The 19,213-nt window shown below is 43.4% G+C and overlaps 1 protein-coding gene across 8 annotated transcripts in view; it reads left to right on the forward strand.

The window, feature by feature from the left end:
- The window catches only part of FRYL (FRY like transcription coactivator), a 768,252-nt gene that overhangs the window by 538,688 nt on the left and 210,351 nt on the right, over nucleotides 1-19,213 (forward strand). For all 8 annotated transcript variants that reach the window (XM_033945802.1, XM_033945793.1, XM_033945809.1 and 5 more), the window contains 2 exons: nucleotides 4,519-4,622; nucleotides 7,051-7,236. In XM_033945802.1, the coding sequence (XP_033801693.1) occupies nucleotides 4,519-4,622; nucleotides 7,051-7,236 (290 nt within the window). The remainder of the gene's footprint in view (nucleotides 1-4,518; nucleotides 4,623-7,050; nucleotides 7,237-19,213) is intronic.

The following is a 19,213-nucleotide window of genomic DNA, read 5'->3' on the forward strand; positions in this document are numbered from 1 at the left end:
ATTTGTAGGTACTTGGAGGGCCTCAGAAAAAATGGTTAATGTGTTATTAAAGAAATGACAATTTTTGCATGAGGTAAAACTCTTTATAGTTTATAAATCTTTCCTTTTGGCTAAGTCTTAATAATAATATTGTAATTTATAGCTAAAGAGACATATGATCAAGAAACTGTTTTATTTTACTTTTGTGATTATAATAAACATAACCAGGGCTTCAAAATAGTACCTGGAGGTCCGCATGTGGCCCCTGGGCCGCAAGTTTGAGACCACTGCTCCTCAGTGAGCAAGAGTCCTCCATCTACAATCCTACTGTTGGGGAGGGGGGTGCTGTTTCACTCTCACATTTTCAGTAGTGAGGGACAGATAAGCTCTGCAGAACTCTCGGGCAGTGTTCTTCAACCTTTTTACACCTATGGACCGGTGGAAATAAAATAATTATTTCGTGGACCAGCAAACTAATAATTCAGAAATTTTTTAAAACCCCATCGCCGCCCCGTCCCCGCGAGCTCGGTCCCATTAACCATCTGATCCCATCTGCACAAGCCTCAAATAATTATGATTTTATATTGAACATATTTTATTAAAGTATAAAAAGAAACAATATTCTGTACAATTGTCATTTTATAAATATAAATAATACAGGGCAAGGATCAACAAAACCCCCGTCTCCCCTCCCCTTCACATATATCCCCTCTACTATCAAGAAAAATGAGTAAGCCAAATTATTACAGAATATTACACAAATATCATTCTAACAGAATACCGCATTAACACATGGCAGGAATGGTGTTAGGGGGAGTGCAACTAGGGCAACTGCCTCCTGGTCAGAGAGAGCCCTAAGCCAGCTGGAAGCTAAAGAATCACTGCCTGGGATTTGCACTCCCAAGTTATGTCTAACATCAGCTCTAGCAGGATACATATTTTAAATCCAATATATTCTAATCACAAGATAGAAATAAAATTATTTTTTTCTACCTTTTGTAGTCTCTGGTTTCTGCTTTCATCATCTTTTCAATCTCTTCCATCCAGCATCTGCCCTCTGTGTCTTCAATCCAGCATCCGCCCCTTCCATCCACTGTTTGCCCTCTCCCCCTCCCATATGGTATCTGCGTTCTTTTTATGCCCCTCTCTCCTACACCAGATCTAGCATCTTTGTCCCTCTTTCCTTATTTCTCATCTGACCCCCCTTTCCAGCATCAATCTCTCTCTACTTTGTCATTCCTCTGTCTCTCCCCTTTCCCTCATCTGATCTCTCCATTCCATCCTGACTCCTTCCCCTCTTCTAATCTCCCTGCCAGCTGTTTCCTTCCAATTTTCCTCCTCCCCTGTCCAGCAGTACCTTCTCCCTTTCTTCTTTCCAACAGTAACTCCCTTCCCTTTCCCTTCTCCCCTGTCAGCAGTATCCCCTTCCCTTTCCTTGTCCAGGAGTACCCCTTCTCCTTTCCTCCTCCCCTTATCCAACAGTAACTCTCGTCCCTTCCCTTTCCCTTCTCCCCTGTCAGCAGTACCCCCTTCCCCTCCCTTGTCCAGGAGTATCCCTTCTCCCTTTCCTCCTCCCCTTATCCAACAGTAACTCTCGTCCCTTCCCTTTCCCTTCTCCCCTGTCATCAGTACCCTCTTCCCCTCCCTTGTCCAGGAGTACCTCTTCTCCCTTCCCTCCTTCCTTCTCCAGCAAATGTTTCCTCTATTTAGGTTAGCGGCAGCTGTGTGCGCTTTTAACTTCGGCACACAACTGCTCCTAAGAAGTATTTTAGCCGCGTTTCATGAGGCAGCCTCGGGGCCTTTGGTAGGCTGGCCCATATCGCATCATCGAAGCGGGACGGCCTAGCAAAGGCCCCGAGGCTGTCTCATGAAACCGCGGCTAAAATACTGTTTAGTGGCAGCTGTGTGCCGAAGTTAAAAGCACACAGAGCTACCGCTCCTGGTCTGGGGGTGCGGAGACAAAGGCAAGAGCAGGAGACATACACGGCAGGAGTCCCGGTGGTGGAAGGCAGGAGTCCCAGCATAGCAACGGCAACAGGAAGTTGCATGTCAGCTGATGCCGGCACCTTTTGTTGCTGCGGGACCTGAATCCTTCACGGACTGACAAAATTTTTTTGCGGAACGGCACTTGTCCGCGGACTGGCGGTTGAAGAACTGTGCTCTAGGGAGCCTGCCTGCCCTTAGCAATTGAACACTCCCCACTCTCCCCCCCCCCCCCCAAATACACATACACTGGCAGCAATGCAATTGGAAGATTCTTGCTCAGCTTTTAGGAAACAGTGCCTGTGACTATACATAGTAATGAAAGGAGTGAGACATTATTATGTAACCAAGGGTTATAGGATGAGTCAAAGTAAAGAATATTTTTTCGTTAGTTAGTGCAAATGAAAAGAAGTTACTAAGGATTAGGAAGAGCCTTCATTATAATATTCTTGTACAAACCCACTCTATTCCTGGACAAGTGGATTATGCATCGCCAGTCGCGAGACTGCTTGTAGGAAAACTCATTTACATAATTTTTTTAACACTCCTCTCTTTCCTACCAGTGAGACAGTAAGAGCTAGTTTTTAATGCTCCTATTTATTTTTCATTAAAGTCTGTCTTTTTCACGTTTTGTGTCTTCGTGCTGCAGAGGTTCCCTGCGGGGACAGCTTTGGCTGCAGGAGATCGCAGACTTTGAGGAAAAGTCTGTTTTGGGGGGGGGGAGGTGGCTGCCTGGCACTGCACCCTCTGGACAGCCTGCACTTTCATATCAGGGTTCAGGGACTGTTCCCTTAGGATATGGTTCCTTGGTCCAGGGGCCCACCTGCGCCCACTGCAGGATGTACATATTTCCCGCTGGAGTCCGCAGCTGGATCCGTTTCATGCCCAGCTCCCCTGGATGGTGACGGCGCAGAACAGTCTAGTCTTTCCCTGTTTAGTGGGATCCCCCTCCAGATCTCCGACTGAGTGATCCTGGTGATGGATGCCTGCCTCTACAGCGGGGGTGCTCTTTGCCTAGATAGTTAAGTTCAAGGCCAGTGATTGATCAATCGCCTGGAGCTTTAGACGATTCAGTTGGCTCTTCTCCATTTTGAGTGTCTTCTCCAGAATCAGGCTGTGCATGTCTTCTGGGACAATGCTATGGCAGTGGCTTGAATCAATTTCCAGGGGGGCACCAGGAGCATCTCTTTGTGCATTGAGGCCCAGCTTCTCTTTCAGTGGGCAAAAAATCACTTGGTGGCACTTTCAGTTGCGCAGGTGGCAGGAGTGGACAACGTACAGGTGGATTATCTCAGCCATCAGACTCTGGATCCTGGGGAATGGTCCCTGTCCCTGAGAACATTTAGCTGCATAGGGGAATAATAGGATCATCCGACGTTCGACCTCATAGTATCGGCAGTCAACAAAAAAGTGGATTGGTTCTTCAGCTGCTGTTGCGAACCAGGCATTGAAGGATCTTCTTTATGTCTTCTCTCCATGGCCAATGATAGGTCGTCTGTTGAGATGGATTGTAGCGCACAGAGGTCAGGTGATTCTCGCGGCACCCTACTGGCCGGGGCTTCTGTGGTACACTGACCTGGTTCATCTGCAACTGGACCAGGGACTCAGACTTCCATGTCACCCTCGTCTTCCCATGCAGGGCCTGATTGCGCTTCAGGATCTGGACCGCTTTGGTCTTAAGGCTTGACTATTGAGCGTGCGGCCTTAGTCCGCAGAGGCTGTGATTGCTACTCTCCTGCACAGCAAAAAGAAGTCATCTGTGGCGGCCTATATAAAAACTTGGAGATGTTATCAATTGTGTTGCATCAAGAAGCATGAGGATCTGTCTGTGCCGTTGGTAACTCCGATACTGGAGTTCCTTTAGGACAGACTGGAAAAGATGGCTGTTGGCTCTCTGAAGGTTCAGATCGCCAGCCTCTCCTGTCTAGGTCCTAAGCCTCTGAGATGTTGTCCAATTTCTGAGAGGCGCTCTGAGGCTTCAGCCCCTGCTGTGGCTACCCTATCTGACTTAGAATCTCAGTCTTGTTCTCCGGTCTCTGGCTCGTCCGCCTTATGAGCCTTTGGTCAGTTATCATTAGTCAGTTTGCATTTTCTAAGAGGATCATCTGAATATGCTTCGCACTTTGCCTTGAGGGTCCCTAGTTTTAGTGCCCCCTTCCATTAGTGCAGGCTGTGTTTCCTTATAGCATGGTTTATTTCAGGTTTATACTGCTTAATAACCTGTTTCGATTGTGTATGATTGATATGATAGTTCATAATATGAGCAGATTAGACTGATTTATCAGGGAGTTTCACTGTATTCTTCCCTTTTGTCTGTGTCCTCTACGGGTGACTGTCTGCTTTTCTACGAACTGAATAACTAAGGGCAGTCCTGATGTAAGAGGGGAGGATCTAAAAAATTATGTAAATGAGGCTTCCTATAACTTGCCCAGGAATAGAGTGTGGATTTACATAAAAGAAGATTAGCAAAGGTTATAAAAAGCATGCCATGTGAAAACAGAACCTTTTGAAATGTAATTAGCAATTTTGCTTTGACACTATAATCTTTGTTTTCAGATGTAACATAGCTGTAATCCTTCTGACTGACTTGATAATTGACCATAGTGTGAAAGTGGATTGGGGAAGCTACCTGCATTTGTTACTTCATGCAATATTCATAGGTAATTAAGATTTGATTATATTTTAAGGGCTGAATAAACTTTTTTTTTAATTAGTCATCTCACCATCAAACAACTGCCACATTCAAAAACTAATTATAATGTACTTCATATAACAAGCACTGACCGAAAATCCTGTAGTGAACTTGAATGTCTTATATGTGTTCATGTTCATGTAGCCTGGTCCTACTCACGCTCAGTCCACTGGCTCCGGCCAGCTTTGCTTGATGGACACTTGCCACCAGGGCAGACAAAAATAATTTTTTTCTGTGGGGCTGTTCTTTTAAAAGTCTCTCGAGCTGGGCATAGGCCAGTGCTGGACTTAATCCAATAAGCTGGAGGACCACAATCCCAGGATTCAATTACACTCATTCAGTCCTCTGGTGTAAGGGAATCAAACTGAGACCAAGGTGCAATTGATAACTGGAACTTTTTTTACTTAAATTTGATTGAAGAGTTGATGCATAAATTATTTACAGGTTCTTCAAGTGTGGAAATATTGAAACTGGTTTTACAAACTGTTTTGATTAAAGTTACTTCAGAAACATCTTTATTATGTTCCCCAATCTCTTCAGTCCTTACTTGCAGTGAGCTACTCCTGGATCCCCCCAACCCCTAAAATCTCAGTTTTTGAGTGCTTCTGGTATTTCCTGGGCTATTTTTGTGCAAAATTGGCAGCCGCAGAGGCCATCTTGGATTTTCTTGATTTAGAATAAGTTATTTATGCTAGGACAAGCAGGCAGCATATTCTCACATGTGGGTGAAGTCATCCACGGAGCCTGGTATGAACAGTGATAAAAGTGTATTGCCACTTTAAGTTTTTAGAAACTTTGTGACTGCCTGCACCACACATGCATGCATACCTTCCCACCCAACGGTACCTCAGTTATTTTTTTCCGCAAAGTAAAGAAGAGCTGTCCAGTGCAAAAGTTGCCTTTCTGTCAATGACTTTTTTTCTTGGCTTTTGCCATTTTTTTCTTTATATCTTTATTGCTTTCTTGTTTTCGCTGTTGATCTTCATCGAAGCATCGACGCTTTACATCGAAGTCACATCAATCCTATACATCCAGATATAAAAGATCTTTGTCTTGTTCCTCTTCCTCATCCTCCTTGGATCGGTACCAAAGACCTCGAGGCAGTTCTTCTCGCTGTTCTTATCGGTCACTTGGGGCATTTGACTCTGATCTTTCTCGTGGCCACACTGACTTTAAATTTGAGCCTACTTTTTATGCTCCTGAATCATATGGAATTCCTTCAGATCCGTCTTCTCCTCCTGCTACAAGAGGAAGGTCTCTGTCTGAAGGTCTTTCATTTACTATATATATTAGACAGCTGGGAAAGACTCTCCCTGTCAAGTTAGAGGCTGACACTGAATCCAGAGCCGAACTACTGGACGCCTTGGATTTTGATGAACTTCCTAAGGAACTGCTTAAGTTGCCCTTGCATGGTCTCCTCAAGGAGACGCTCTTCAAAAATTGGGAGACTCCTTTTTTTGTCACTATAGCTCCATGAAAGATTGATTTCCTCTACAGAATAATATCCTGTTCTGGATTTGACAAGCCACAACTGCAATATCAATCGTTGCTTGTAAAATCAACCCTCAAATAATTCAACAGCTCCTGGGTTTATACATCAACATCACCAGGACAGAAGGGGAGGACTATGGATAAATTTTGTCGTGGTCTTTACCAAAATTCTATGTTGCCAACAGAGTTATAAATTATAAGTTAAGTTGTACATGTCATTCTACCTTAAACATGGAGTGATACAGAGACATAACATTCTTAGTCTTGTTAACCATCCCTTTTTTAATAATTCCTATCATCTTGTTTGCTTTTTTGGCCACCGCCACACATTGGGGGGAAGATTTCATCGTCTACAATGACACCTAGATCCTTTTCTTGGGTGCTAACCCCCAAGGGTGGACCCTAGCATCCAGTAACTGTGATTTGGGTTGTTATTCCCAATGTGCATCACTTTGCATTTCTCCACATTAAATTTCATCTGCCATTTGGATGCCCAGTCTTCCAATTTCCTAAGGTCTGCCTGAAATTTTTCAATTTCCTTAATTAAGTAATTGCATTTAGATGATGCTAAAAACCTTCCAGATGCTGTTTGAGTGATTATAACATGTGTATATAGTAAATGCAAATGGCTATAGCATTTAGAGTTTCATTTATTTGTGCATCATGGGTTGAACATGCATTGCCTACTATGCTTATCCTGATGCAACTTAGTCAACCAGCAATATTTCATTCATGTTTTAACCTGCTCATCTTTTTCTTGAAAATATGCAGAACTAGTCTTCCAGATCTTCATTTTGTTACTGTGTCTTTTTACTTTCCCTTGGCCTGACAATGCAAATTGAAAGAATTATCTTTTTTTTAGTTAACTGTTCTTGTTTGGAATAATTTTCTGTTTTCAATTGTAGGGTTTGATCATTACCATCCTGAAGTATATGAACATTGTAAACGCTTGCTTTTACATTTACTGATTGTTACGGTCTCCAGCAGTAATGTCCAGTCTGTAGCTTCAATCCTCCTCAGAAACCGAGACTGTAATGAACCCAGGGTGCTTACTGTCAAACAAACTGCATATTTGGAATACCCTTTTACAGGTAAATGCTGGCTAAATGTTATTCACATTTGTAGAGACCAATCAAAGTTACTTCGTAGCCTAAAATGTCTTGGACCAAGGAACTATTTTATTTGTCACTAGCTGTGTCACTTTAGATAGTCCTGTTTTCAAAATGAAACTCAACTGATTTTAGTTTTCTAGAACATGCAATGATAACAGTGTTTCCAGTGCAATAGGTGAGACATTCTAGACAAGTGGATTGTGTCCCTGTGGCTGCATGCCATCTGCAGATGAAATCCACTCTGGATTTTTTTCTCTGTGCCTCTTTTGTACTTCACTGGGCTTCTTAGCTCCATTTACGGGTTTTCCTTTCTATACACGTCAGCAGAAGTGTTTTTGTTCTGCTCTCCATTTTATTTTTTTATTCGGTGTTTTTTTCTCCCCTTTTTCGGGTTTTCTTGTGCTTGGAGCGATTATTCAGCTCTGCCTGCATTGAGATCACACAGTCTGAAGCTGACAGGCCAATCCCTGGTGGCACCTGTCAGCCAGTCTGCATTTGCTTCACTAGAGCTCGGGGGCCGTCCCCAGCTTTCTCCTTCTCCTGAGCAAAGTTTCGAGCGTAGGCTGTTGGGCATCTGTAGCAGACTTTGCCATGTCTCGCAGGGTGCCAGCTGCATCTTCTCACCTTCGCCCATCCCTGAGCGCATCCATCGGTCTACAGGAGTGGAAGGGCAATCAGGCATAGGGTCTGATTGGCAGCCTGAAAATCAGCGTCAATGAGGCATTCTTAGCATGAGGCAGTGATTCTCTGATTCCAGCTATTGTTAAGAGAGCTGAAGCAGGCTGCAGCATATTCAGCACAAGTCACAGTGAGTAAAGGCTGTCACAGCCTGTGAGGTGAATCAAGGGAGGTTTGAAATTCAAAGTTTTAAGGGTTTCTGCATGTCTCCCTGTGTTCCCTCTCCTGAAAAATCCTAAAATCGCCATTTTTGTACTTTGTTTAATGTGAAAAATATTGCAATTTTGGCATGAATTTCTTAGCAGTGGCCATCTTGGATTTTTAGTGATTTTTTTTTCTCTGCTTCTCCAAAACTGCAGTTTTTGCCTCAAAACTTGTTGGGATGGAATCCTTGGGCTCTTCTAATGTGACTTCTTGCCTGGATTGTACAAATTTAGCGCCTCAAGAGCAACCTTGCACCATGTGCTGCAACCAGGAGAGGAGCAGCATCAAGCTTAATCCCTCCCATGATTAAGCAGGTGACAAAGCGTTCAGCTAGCCCGGTGAGGTGGTCTTTATTTTTGGGGCTTGGCATGGCTGCTGGTTCTATGTGCCTGGCTGCGAACCTTTCTCATCCTAAGAAATGCAAAGTTCAGTCATCAAAGGATGACTCTACACCCCTGGAATGAAGGCTTTCTCAGAATTTATGAAACATTTTTGGAATGAGTTTCAAAGCTGGCATTCTTTCCCTGCGCAGTCCCGCTCCACCTCTGATGTGTCTCTCAGTGGCATAGCTTCTATGGGCATTTCCTCATCTTAGACAGCCACTGTTTTTGCACTGCCTGATCCTGATCTGGGAGATCCTTATGCTGATGACCTGCTAGCTGAGCCCTTATTTACAGGTGCAGCGCTTCCCAGGACGGGGGTCCAGTGACTGTGTGCCAGATCTGCAGATCCTTCTGGGGTTTTGGAACCTGGGGACGATGCATGATTTTGCATTTATTTCAGTCTGTGGCTTTGCCAAATCTTATTTTGGAGTATTTGCAGGAGTTGAATTTAGTCATTCAACCAGCTCCATCCACTTCTTTCTCCTGGCTTAGTGGTGTGTGCGCACAGTCTGCTACCTTCCCCTAGCACCCTGATATGTGTTCTAATCTCAGAACAGTATGACTCTACGGAAGGTGCTCTTATGATGGCAAGAGTCATGTCTCGCTTGTATCCTCTAGCATTGCAGGGCCAGCAGCTTTTGGGTCAGCCTAGGGTGGATTCTTTTGTTGCACAGGTGACTAAGCACACCTCTCTCCTCAGTGAAGGTGGTGTGATGCTTACAGATATGCAGGACTGCCATGTGAATATGGTCCTCAGAAGACTCTTTGATGCAGCTGTTTTAGGCTTCCAATCCAGGAAAGAATACAATTTAAATTCTACTGTATACTATTTAAAACTATAAATGGAGACAGCCCAATCTACCTAAACGACCGCTTCATCCAAACCACCTCTACCAGGCATAGAAATTCACTTACCCCCAATCAAAGAAGTAAAACGGAAAAAACTATACGACAGCCTACTAGCCACTCAAGCAGCAAAAATAGACAACCAAATCTCCAACTTATTGACAACAACCCAGACTACAAGATGTTCAGAAAGGAAATAAAAACTATACTCTTCAAGAAATCCCTTAATAAAGCTTAATACCATGAATAACCCCTTCTTACCATCCCCCCCTAACCCCAGATCCTACTTATCCCTCTCTTGGAAACCATCTCTGATTTAACGTTGTAACCCTTCTACCATAACTCTTTTGAAATCCACTTTGAACCGAAAGGTAGTGGCGGAATAGAAATCTGTAATGTAATGTAATAAAAGCTGTTTCGATGGTGTCCTTTGTTACATGCGTCTGTCTCTTTTGGCTGTGCATGCTAGAGAGTGAGGCTGTGGATCTTCCTCCTTAGCTTCATTTGGCTGAGTCAGATTCTGTTGCTGATGCATTGTATGACCTTATGCAGGTTTTGGCAAAAGTGTCAGCATACTCCATTTCTGCCAACCAGATGCTATTGATCAGACAATGGGCTGGTGATTCCACTTTCAAGGCTACTTTGGCTAGACTTCCCTTTAAGGGAAAGTTGTTGTTTGGCAAAGGGCCGGACAACCTCATGAATTTTGTGGTGGACCATCGCCCTAAGGCCCTGCCTGATAGCAGACCCAGGCCCTCTAGAGCAGTGTTTCTCAATTTCTTCATGCCATGTACCTCCCATGTTCTGTCTCAGACTCCACCCCCATAATAGTACTAATTGTAATGCAATTTCTTCTATTAATTTTTCATATATACACAACCTTTTCTGCCGTCATTTTCTGTTTCTATAGCGTGCTAGATTTTAAGAAAAAATGGGATAAGCATGTGGGATCACTTCAAGGAAGAAATTAGGGGGGGGGTCATTAGAGCGGGCAGACTTGTTGAGCTGTGGCCCTTTTCTGCTGTCATTTTCTATGTTTCTAATATAATCTTATTAACAAAACATAATGGTAACCACAAAATTAAACTACGCAAACCACTCTGTACACAGAGAAAATGTTAATTATTTATATTCTGTATTTTTTCAAAGAGGTCAAGGCTGATGACTTTAAAATATGCAATGTCACCTCAGTAACACTACAGAAAATTTAACAAATATAGTGCAAAATACAGACAGCAAATATAAATTCTCAAAACGGACACATTTCAATCACTAAATTGAAAATAAAATCATTTTCCTTACCTTTGTTGTCTGGTGATTTTATTTTTCTAATCATTCTTTCCCAGTCTCTCATTGCACTTCCTTCTGACTGTGCTCTTAACTGTGTTTCCACGGTCGCCTTATCCATTAACTGTTTTTCTCTCCTTCACTTTCTGCCTTGCATCCAACTTTGGCGTTAACACTTTAACATTCAACTTTTTTCAATTTTTCTGCTTTCCTTTCAAAACCTACTTTTCCATGTCTTACCTTCCCTTCCTATTTCTCTCCTCTCCCATGGTCTGGCATATCTCTCTCTCTTTCCCTCCCATTTCCAAGGTTTGACACCTCTCTTTCCCTCCCTTCTCCCATTGGACTAATAGCTCTCTCCTTCCCTCCCTCCCCCCCCCCCCAGTGGTCCAGCATCTCTCTCCTTCCTTTCCCCCCTTTCCACAGTCTGGTATCTCCTCTCCTTCCTGAAGTCTGACATATCTTTCTCTCCTCCTTTCCTTCCATTCCCTGGTCTGGCATCTCTCTCTCCTTCCCTCCCCCTGGTCTGACTTCTGTCTCCCCTTCAACCCCTCGTAGCTCTCTGCACCTCTCATCCCTCCCTATGTCCCCTGCCCTTCCCCCAACCCATAGCCAAGATTATCTCCCCTCTCTAGGCCCCTCCCAACCCCATGTTCCCCCCCCACCCCCAAGGCCTACTGAGGTACCTAGTGGTCTGGTGGGAGTCTTTGTGGCAGGAACATGGCTCTCCACTTCCTGCCTCCTCATAGTTGATTCTAAAATGGCTGCTGGCAGCTCGTGGTACTACAGAAGATACCATGAACGGCTTTGAGAGGTTGTGACAGCCATTTTAGAAGGCAGGAGGGAGAGGGCCATGTTCCTGCCACAAAGGCTCTTGCTGGACCACCAGGTACCTCGGTAGGCCTGGGGGGATTGTGGGGTTGGGAGGGAGATTAAAGGGTCAAGAACTGAAGAACAATTCCATCTTGCAGCCTGAGGAGATCTGCAGGGTAGCAATGTGGTCCTCTCTATACTCATTTACCAAGTTTTACAGAGTGGATGTGGCGGCGAGACAGGACTCTGCTTTTGGGTCTTAGGTTTTATGGGCCAGCACAGCAAGCCCGCCCTAGCTTTTTGGGGACTGCTTTTGTACGTCCAACTTGTCTAGAATGTCTCACCTTTTGTACTGGAAAAAGAGATTATGTACTTACCCTGGTAAGCTCTTATCCAGTAGATAAGTGAGACATTCTAGACTCCCACCCTGTCCTTCCTGTATCTGCCTACTGTCTCACTCTGTTTCTACTTCTCCAAGTTGTTTCTTGGATGCCTGTCAGCCATTGGGGGCTGGGAAGAATACTGTATATATGTTACTTTTTCTGTGGGAGTAGTTCCTAAGTTCCTTTGTTGGCTGTTCCTTCTTGAGTAGAATGATGGGTGCTGAGCTTGATTGCCATAGTGATCTCTACTTCACATTTATTTGGTGGCTATCGGTAATTGGGTACTAACTTTAGGTGGAACTAAGGAGCCCAGTGAAGTACAGCAGAGTCACAGAGAAAAAAATCCAACATGGATTCCTTCTGCTGATGGCACGCGGCCATGGGGACACAACCCACTTGTCTAGAATGTCTCACCTATCTACTGGAAACAAGCTTACCAGGGTAAGTACATGACCTCTTTTTATGTTCATGATTATAAGCTTTGAACATTTCAGATTTTTGGAAAAATGTTGAATTTATATTTAGAAATCAGATAGAACTTATAGAATCATATAATGTTCTCAAAAGACAAGCAGGCAAAATATTCTCATATGTGGGTGACATCGTTAATGGAACACTAGCAAGTGCACTGTCACTGTAAATCTTTAGGTAGTGGCCCGTCCTGCACGTATGCTAGTACCTTCCCAGCCGATGTTTGCTCAAAGGACCATAAGTACTTCATTTTCTGCAAAACTGAGAAATTGTCAGTGCATCTAACTTTGCCTTCCTTTGTTGTGCCTATAATTATTTTTCAGGGTTTTCCCTATATTGTGTTCCAGTATTTTACCAAACTTTGATTCATTTTTGTCAATTTTTCATTTTTTGGACTTGTTACTGTGAGCCCTTTTTTACTTCCATGAGCATCAGTCATTTTGACATCCTAGTTATTTGATCTCCCCGGGCCATTGAGCCCTTGACTTAGAGTTGGCTGTTTTCCCTCCATGACAAAGAGGATACTGAGTGGCTTTATGAAATGTTCTTGAAGTAATACAAACATTTCTGCCTCTGACCCACATAATTGGTGCGTTCAATGGGGCCTATTCTGTTTAATATATATGTGAGTGATATTTCTGAAGGTTTTTAAAGGAAAAGTGTGTCTTTTTGCAGATGACACCAAGATTAGCAACAGAGTGGACATGCCGTAGGGAATAGAAAACATGAGAAGAGATCTGCGAACTGCAAATGTTATAAGAATGGTCTGACTTTTGGCAGTTAAAATTTAAAGTGAAGAAGTTTAGAGTGAAGCATTATGGGAATAAAAATCCAAAGGAGCTGTATATGATAATGGGTGAGAAGCTGATGAACACGGACCGGGTGAGGGACCTTGGCACGACAGTGTCTGAGGATCTCAAGGCTATAAAACAATGTGACATAGTGGTGGCCTTAGCCAGAAAGATACTGGGCTGCATAGAGAGAGGAATTGCTAGCAGAAAAAGATAGGTGTTAATGCCCCTGTACAAAACTTTGGTGAGACCCCAGCTGGAATAATGTGTTCAGTTCTAGAGGCTTTATCTTGCTAAGGATGTGAGAAGACTTGATACTGTCCAGAGGAAGGCGATGAAAATGATATTTGGATTGCACCGAGAGAGATGAAAATAAGCTTTAATATCGGAATACGTATACCAAGCATAAACTCGTGGGCCACATGTGGCCCACAACAAACATCTTTGCGGCCCAGTCAATGTAATCCAATAATTCATAACTAGAGTTGCAAAATTTTTCACACAATCCATCAGCGCTGAGCAGTCGCCTATTTAAGCCAGTCGAAAACAACGATACAACGTACAAGTATAACCAGTTGCTTATTCTTAAGTACCACGATGCAGATGCCTTTGGTACCCGAGACAAGTTCACGCCTCTAGTCATAACACACCATTTCCCTCCACTAATACTAGCAGTGAATCAGACGATAATAATACCTACCTACCATCAGGATCTGCACAGCCGACCCAATATACCCCGCCCACATCCCAGTCCACTACTCCACATTCCGCACGGTAAAAACCAAATTTCATACACCCACTCTCCACTCTCCACATGACTTCCCCAACATAAGCCACCCCCCAACCCCCCACCACCCCACAGACCAAGCAAACCTCGCCTAAAAAAACAAAGATCACTGAAAAAACTAGCTTACTTCCACTACTCTCCTATCGACCCCACCAACCTCCAAAACCTTCAAGGTTTCTACCTAAATATAAGATTGATGAGAAATAAATCCATTCTCATTAAAGACTGGCTCACTGAAACCAATCCCGACTTCGTTCTACTCACCGAAACCTGGCTGTTATCAGACACAGACATCATTATCAAAGACTGTCTTCCCCCAGGTTTCAAGATTTTGTCCCAAGCTAGAACCTGGGGAAGAGGAGGCGGACTAGCAATAATCTTCAAAGACCACCTAAATTGCACCACACTCAACACCAAATCCTCCCCCAATCTAGAAATGCTAGCCGCCTCCCTAACCTCAAAATCCTTAGCCTCCTCCTTAACAATCACGCTGTGTTATATCCCTCCAAAAAAATGGACCCTAGCCAAGGAGGACTTCGCCGAATTTCTACTCTCCAACTCTTTAGCAAGTCCATACAACCTTCTTTGCAGAGACATCAATATTCACCTAGAGCAAACAGACCTTCCAGACATATCCAATTTCTGGCTACTAATCTCGCAACTAGGCTACTTCAAGCCCCCGCCCATCACAACCCACCAAAGAGGCCATCAATTAGACCTAGTGACATTCTCCACCAAAGAACCAGCCACCCCTAAATTTCACTGGAAACAGAACAGCTGGACAGACTCCCTATGGTCGGATCACAAACTATGCCACTTCTCCATCCAATGCCAACAAAAAGCCACTAAAAACAGAACATCAAAAAACACCAAAACTCACACCACCAGAGGTAAAATCGATCCGGCTGTATTCTGGCCCCTCTACGAATCTCTCTCAAAACAAAACGAAGAAACGGATCAAATTATGACCTCTTGGATCAAAGACAGCACAAAAATCCTAGACGAAATTGCCCCCTTAAAAACACGCAGAACTAGATCTCCAATCCAGGACGGATGGTTTGATTCGGAGCTATTACAGGCAAAAAGGGACCTAAGAAGATCAGAAAGACAATGGATTAAATCTGGTGCCCAAGAACACAGAACTACATGGAGACTCAAACTAAAAAAACTACAAAAACCTTACCAAGAACAAACGAAAAAATTTCTATGCCCATAAAATTGGAAATGTTTCAAACAACAGCAGCAACCTTTTCAAACTGGTCAACGACCTCTACAACCTCGAAACTCTCGCTAACACCTGCGTTAACGAATCCACTTTAACCGCTAACACCCTTGCAGACTTCTTTAACACTAAGATACAAAAATTAAGATCATCGATATCTGCCCCAGCCAACCCCCACGGGGACTTCCCAATCCTTCTCAACTCAGACAGGCCCAAACTAGACCCAGGATCCAGAACAGACCTAAGCTGGAATCAATTCACAAATATCGACTGGCCAACCTTCAACACATATTTTAACAAATATTCAAACTCCTTCTGCAGACTGGATACCTGCCCCCCAACATTATGAAAACTGCTCCAATCCATTTTAAAGCCAATATGTTAGCATGGGTTAACCTATTACTAACCACTGGCAGTTTCCCAGCAGAACAAGGCCACATTTCAATAACTCCTATCATAAAAAACAAGAAAGAACCATCTAGCTCCCCATCCAACTACAGACCTATCGCTAGTATCCCGCTATTCACCAAAATAGCAGAAAGGGGTGGTAAACGCCGAACTTACCACATACCTAGAAAAATTTGATATCCTAAATGACAACCAATCAGGCTTTCGCTCCAACCACAGCACCGAAACCATCATAGCCTCCCTCCTAGACCACATACACACACTCTTCAGCCGGGGAACCAGTGCCCTGATTATACAACTGGACCTGAGCAGTGCATTCGATCTAATCGACCACGACATTCTCCTAGACTGCCTTGCCTATATTGGCATCTCCGGCCAGGTCCTTAACTGGTTCAATGGGTTCCTACGGAACAGATCTTACAGGGTATTCAAAAATGACTCTCTCTCCTACCCATGGGAAAACTCCTGCGGTGTGCCACAGGGCTCCCCCCTGTCCCCCACCCTGTTCAACTTCTACCTCACCTCCCTAGGAAACCTCCTGCAAAGCCTCAAGCTAAAATTCTTTATATACGCAGACGACATTACCATAGTCATCCCTCTAACCAGTTTCACTCAAGAAATCCTCAACTCCCTCACAAGCGTAATTAGTCAGATAGAACTCTGGATGCTATCCTTTAGACTAAAACTAAACCCAGACAAAACAAAATTCTTCCTAGCAACCCCCAATGACAAAATCAAAGACACCACAATTCAAGTGAAAGGATCCACATTCCCCCTTGAACAAACCTTAAAAGTTCTGGGAGTAACACTGGACAAACATCTATCCCTCGAGAAACACACTGATATCACAGTCAGGAAACTCGACACTATGGAAACTCGACACTATGGAAACTCCGCACCATTAAAAAATACTTTGACGACTCTTCATTCCGCCTCTTAGTGCAATCCTCCATCCTCAGCATACTGGACTACTGCAACATCATCTACTTAGGCTCCACAAAGAAAACCATCAGGAGACTAAGGATGATCCAGAACACCGCTGTCCGCCTCATATTTGGCCTGAAAAAATGGGACCATATCACCCCTTTCTACCATAAACTTCACTGGCTCCCTCTAGAATCCAGAATCATATTCAAATTCGCCTGTTTTTGCTACAAAACTATATCTGGTTTATCCTCAAGCTACATCACCCCTCACTTCACCCTTAACCACAACTACAAGAACTCCCGTAAAATTCAACTCTTCGCCTTCCCCTCCCTAAAACTATGCCACTCAAAAAAATTCCTAGACAAAACCTACGCCTTCCAAGCCGCCAAACTAAACCCTTGGCTAGCCCAAATAGTCCTCAAGGCCCACAACTACCTTGACTTCAGAAAATTACTCAAAACTCACCTATTCCGAGACCAAGACCCTTAATGCCCCTTCCAATCCTCTTCCACCCCCCTTCTGATCCTTGCCCCCCCCTGTTCTCCCTCCTCTTCCCACTACTTCTCTCCTTGCTGTTCGCAACTCTATGATCAATTTGATATGTAATCACTTGTAAATACTCTCTCCTTGCTGTCTGCTACTCTATGATCAATTTGATATGTAACCACTTGTAATCTCTGTCTAACTACTCTATGATCAATTTGATATGTAACCACTTGTAATCTCTGTCTAACTACTCTATGATCAATTTGATATGTAACCACTTGTAATCTCTGTCTAACTAATGTGAACCGCCTAGAATTCTTCGGGGTATGGCGGTATACAAAAATAAAGTTATTATTATTATTATTAGTCTTATATTGACTTGCTTGGTGCGCCTAACAGGAAATATTTCGCCTTTGGAATACAATAAAAATATGAATATAGGTTTATTTACATTACACTTATTAATTTGTGCAATTATTCTATGCCTGTTAAGTTAATATTTAAGAAAAGTGGAACAAAGCACACTTTGAAAGTAGTTGCCTTCCAGGTGCCATTCTGCAAGGATCTGATCTGGAAATTGCTAAGTGCTTTTGAATTTATTCTTAAATATCAAAACTGACTGGAAGTAGGTTTTTGCTACCTGAAATATTTTTTCTCTTGATTTGAGCACTGACTTTAATATTTAAATTATTAGGATTTAAAATTGCTTGAGCACAAACTTGATTATTTATTTAATTTGGAGATTTTAAAACTGTTCACTGTTTCTCTAGACCTGAGCACAGATTTTATTATTGGGAATTAACTTTAAGAACTGTTTATCTATAGTATGGTGTAACTCTTCTGTCTTCTAACCTAGCCCCCCTCCCCCACCTAAAAAAATAAACAAAACAATCCTTTTCTTTCTGCTTAGAACTCTTCTGATTAACTCTTGTCTTTCATCCTGCAAGCAAGGTTTATTTTATTCTATTTTACATGGTCGGACCAGAAAGCAGTTTAAGGTTTAATCTATAGTTGGTGATTATAGCACAGAAGCTGCTAGCTAGATTTATTGGGAATATTTAGATTTTTTTTAAAGGGAAAAAAGTACAGATCACGTGATGCTGTGAGTGGGTAAGCAGCTTGTCTTGCCAGCTCCGGAGCCTCATCCCCCCCCAACTAATTTGTTAGTGGCGTAAACAGCATACTTTACACTAAATATTGTACCTGTTGATCCTTGTAAATATTGATCCTGTTGGCCACTGTATGGACAGGTTTTTGGTCAAGAATCAACCAGCTATGTCCACAAAAACAGCAAAAAAAGACCGCGAAAAGGGAAAACGCAGAGAGGAGAAAATGGCAGCGGGCCCTCGTGGTGAGCTTACACAGTTTACTGCCAAAACTTTGACAGAGTTAAAACAACTAATATCACAGGCTCTGAGTCCAAGTATGGAACAACTTTCGACGCAATTGGCAAAACTGGAATCCCTTTTGGAAGATAATTCAACACGGTAACGGAACTGGAGAGCCGAGTATCCACTGTGGAGAACAGTACACATGCAACAGAAACCGAGGTAGCGCTTCTTAAAACTCAGTTGCATCAACACCAGAATAAACTAGAGGACCTGGAGAATAGGTCCCGCCATGGCAACTTACGATTTATGGGATTCCCTGAATCCATAACGGACTCGGTCCTACTCTCTGTGCAGGAGTCTTGGCTTGCCAGTGAACTGCCCCTGCCTTCCTCTGTGGGCCCGGCACGCATTGAGATAGGGCACAGAGTGGGGCCTCGCAATGGAACAGATCATCAAACACAGGTGGTCATTGGCAAACTTCATAACTGTCACCATAAGGTCGAGCTCTTCAGAGCATACCGAGTCTGTTCCTATTCGGATTAGACAGGACTACTCTGCAGCATTGACTGAAAAGAGAAAGGTTTTCCACCCAATCTGTTCTAAGCTGGTGGATCAGAAGTGCCGCTTTATGTTTTTATATCCAGCCATTCTAAATATCCAAAAGGATGGCAAATGGCATGTATTTGATTCGGAGGCCCAGGCATGAGAGTTCATCAATACGTTGGAGGTTTCTCACCATTTACCTCCTTGAGGACTCCATGGCTCTTCTGACAGATGGTGGTTGCAGGTTTTGATGGTTTACCGACATTTGCGCACATTTGAATATGTTTAATTTTTTTTTTGGGGGGGGGAGGGGACAGGTATTGACGGCACCAGTATCGTGATCTGCCTTCTAGCTCCCATCTGGTCACTAGATGGCTTTCTGTGCCTTCGGGACTG

The sequence above is a fragment of the Geotrypetes seraphini genome, chromosome 1, assembly GCF_902459505.1.
Source record: "Geotrypetes seraphini chromosome 1, aGeoSer1.1, whole genome shotgun sequence".
NCBI lineage: Eukaryota > Metazoa > Chordata > Amphibia > Gymnophiona > Dermophiidae > Geotrypetes > Geotrypetes seraphini.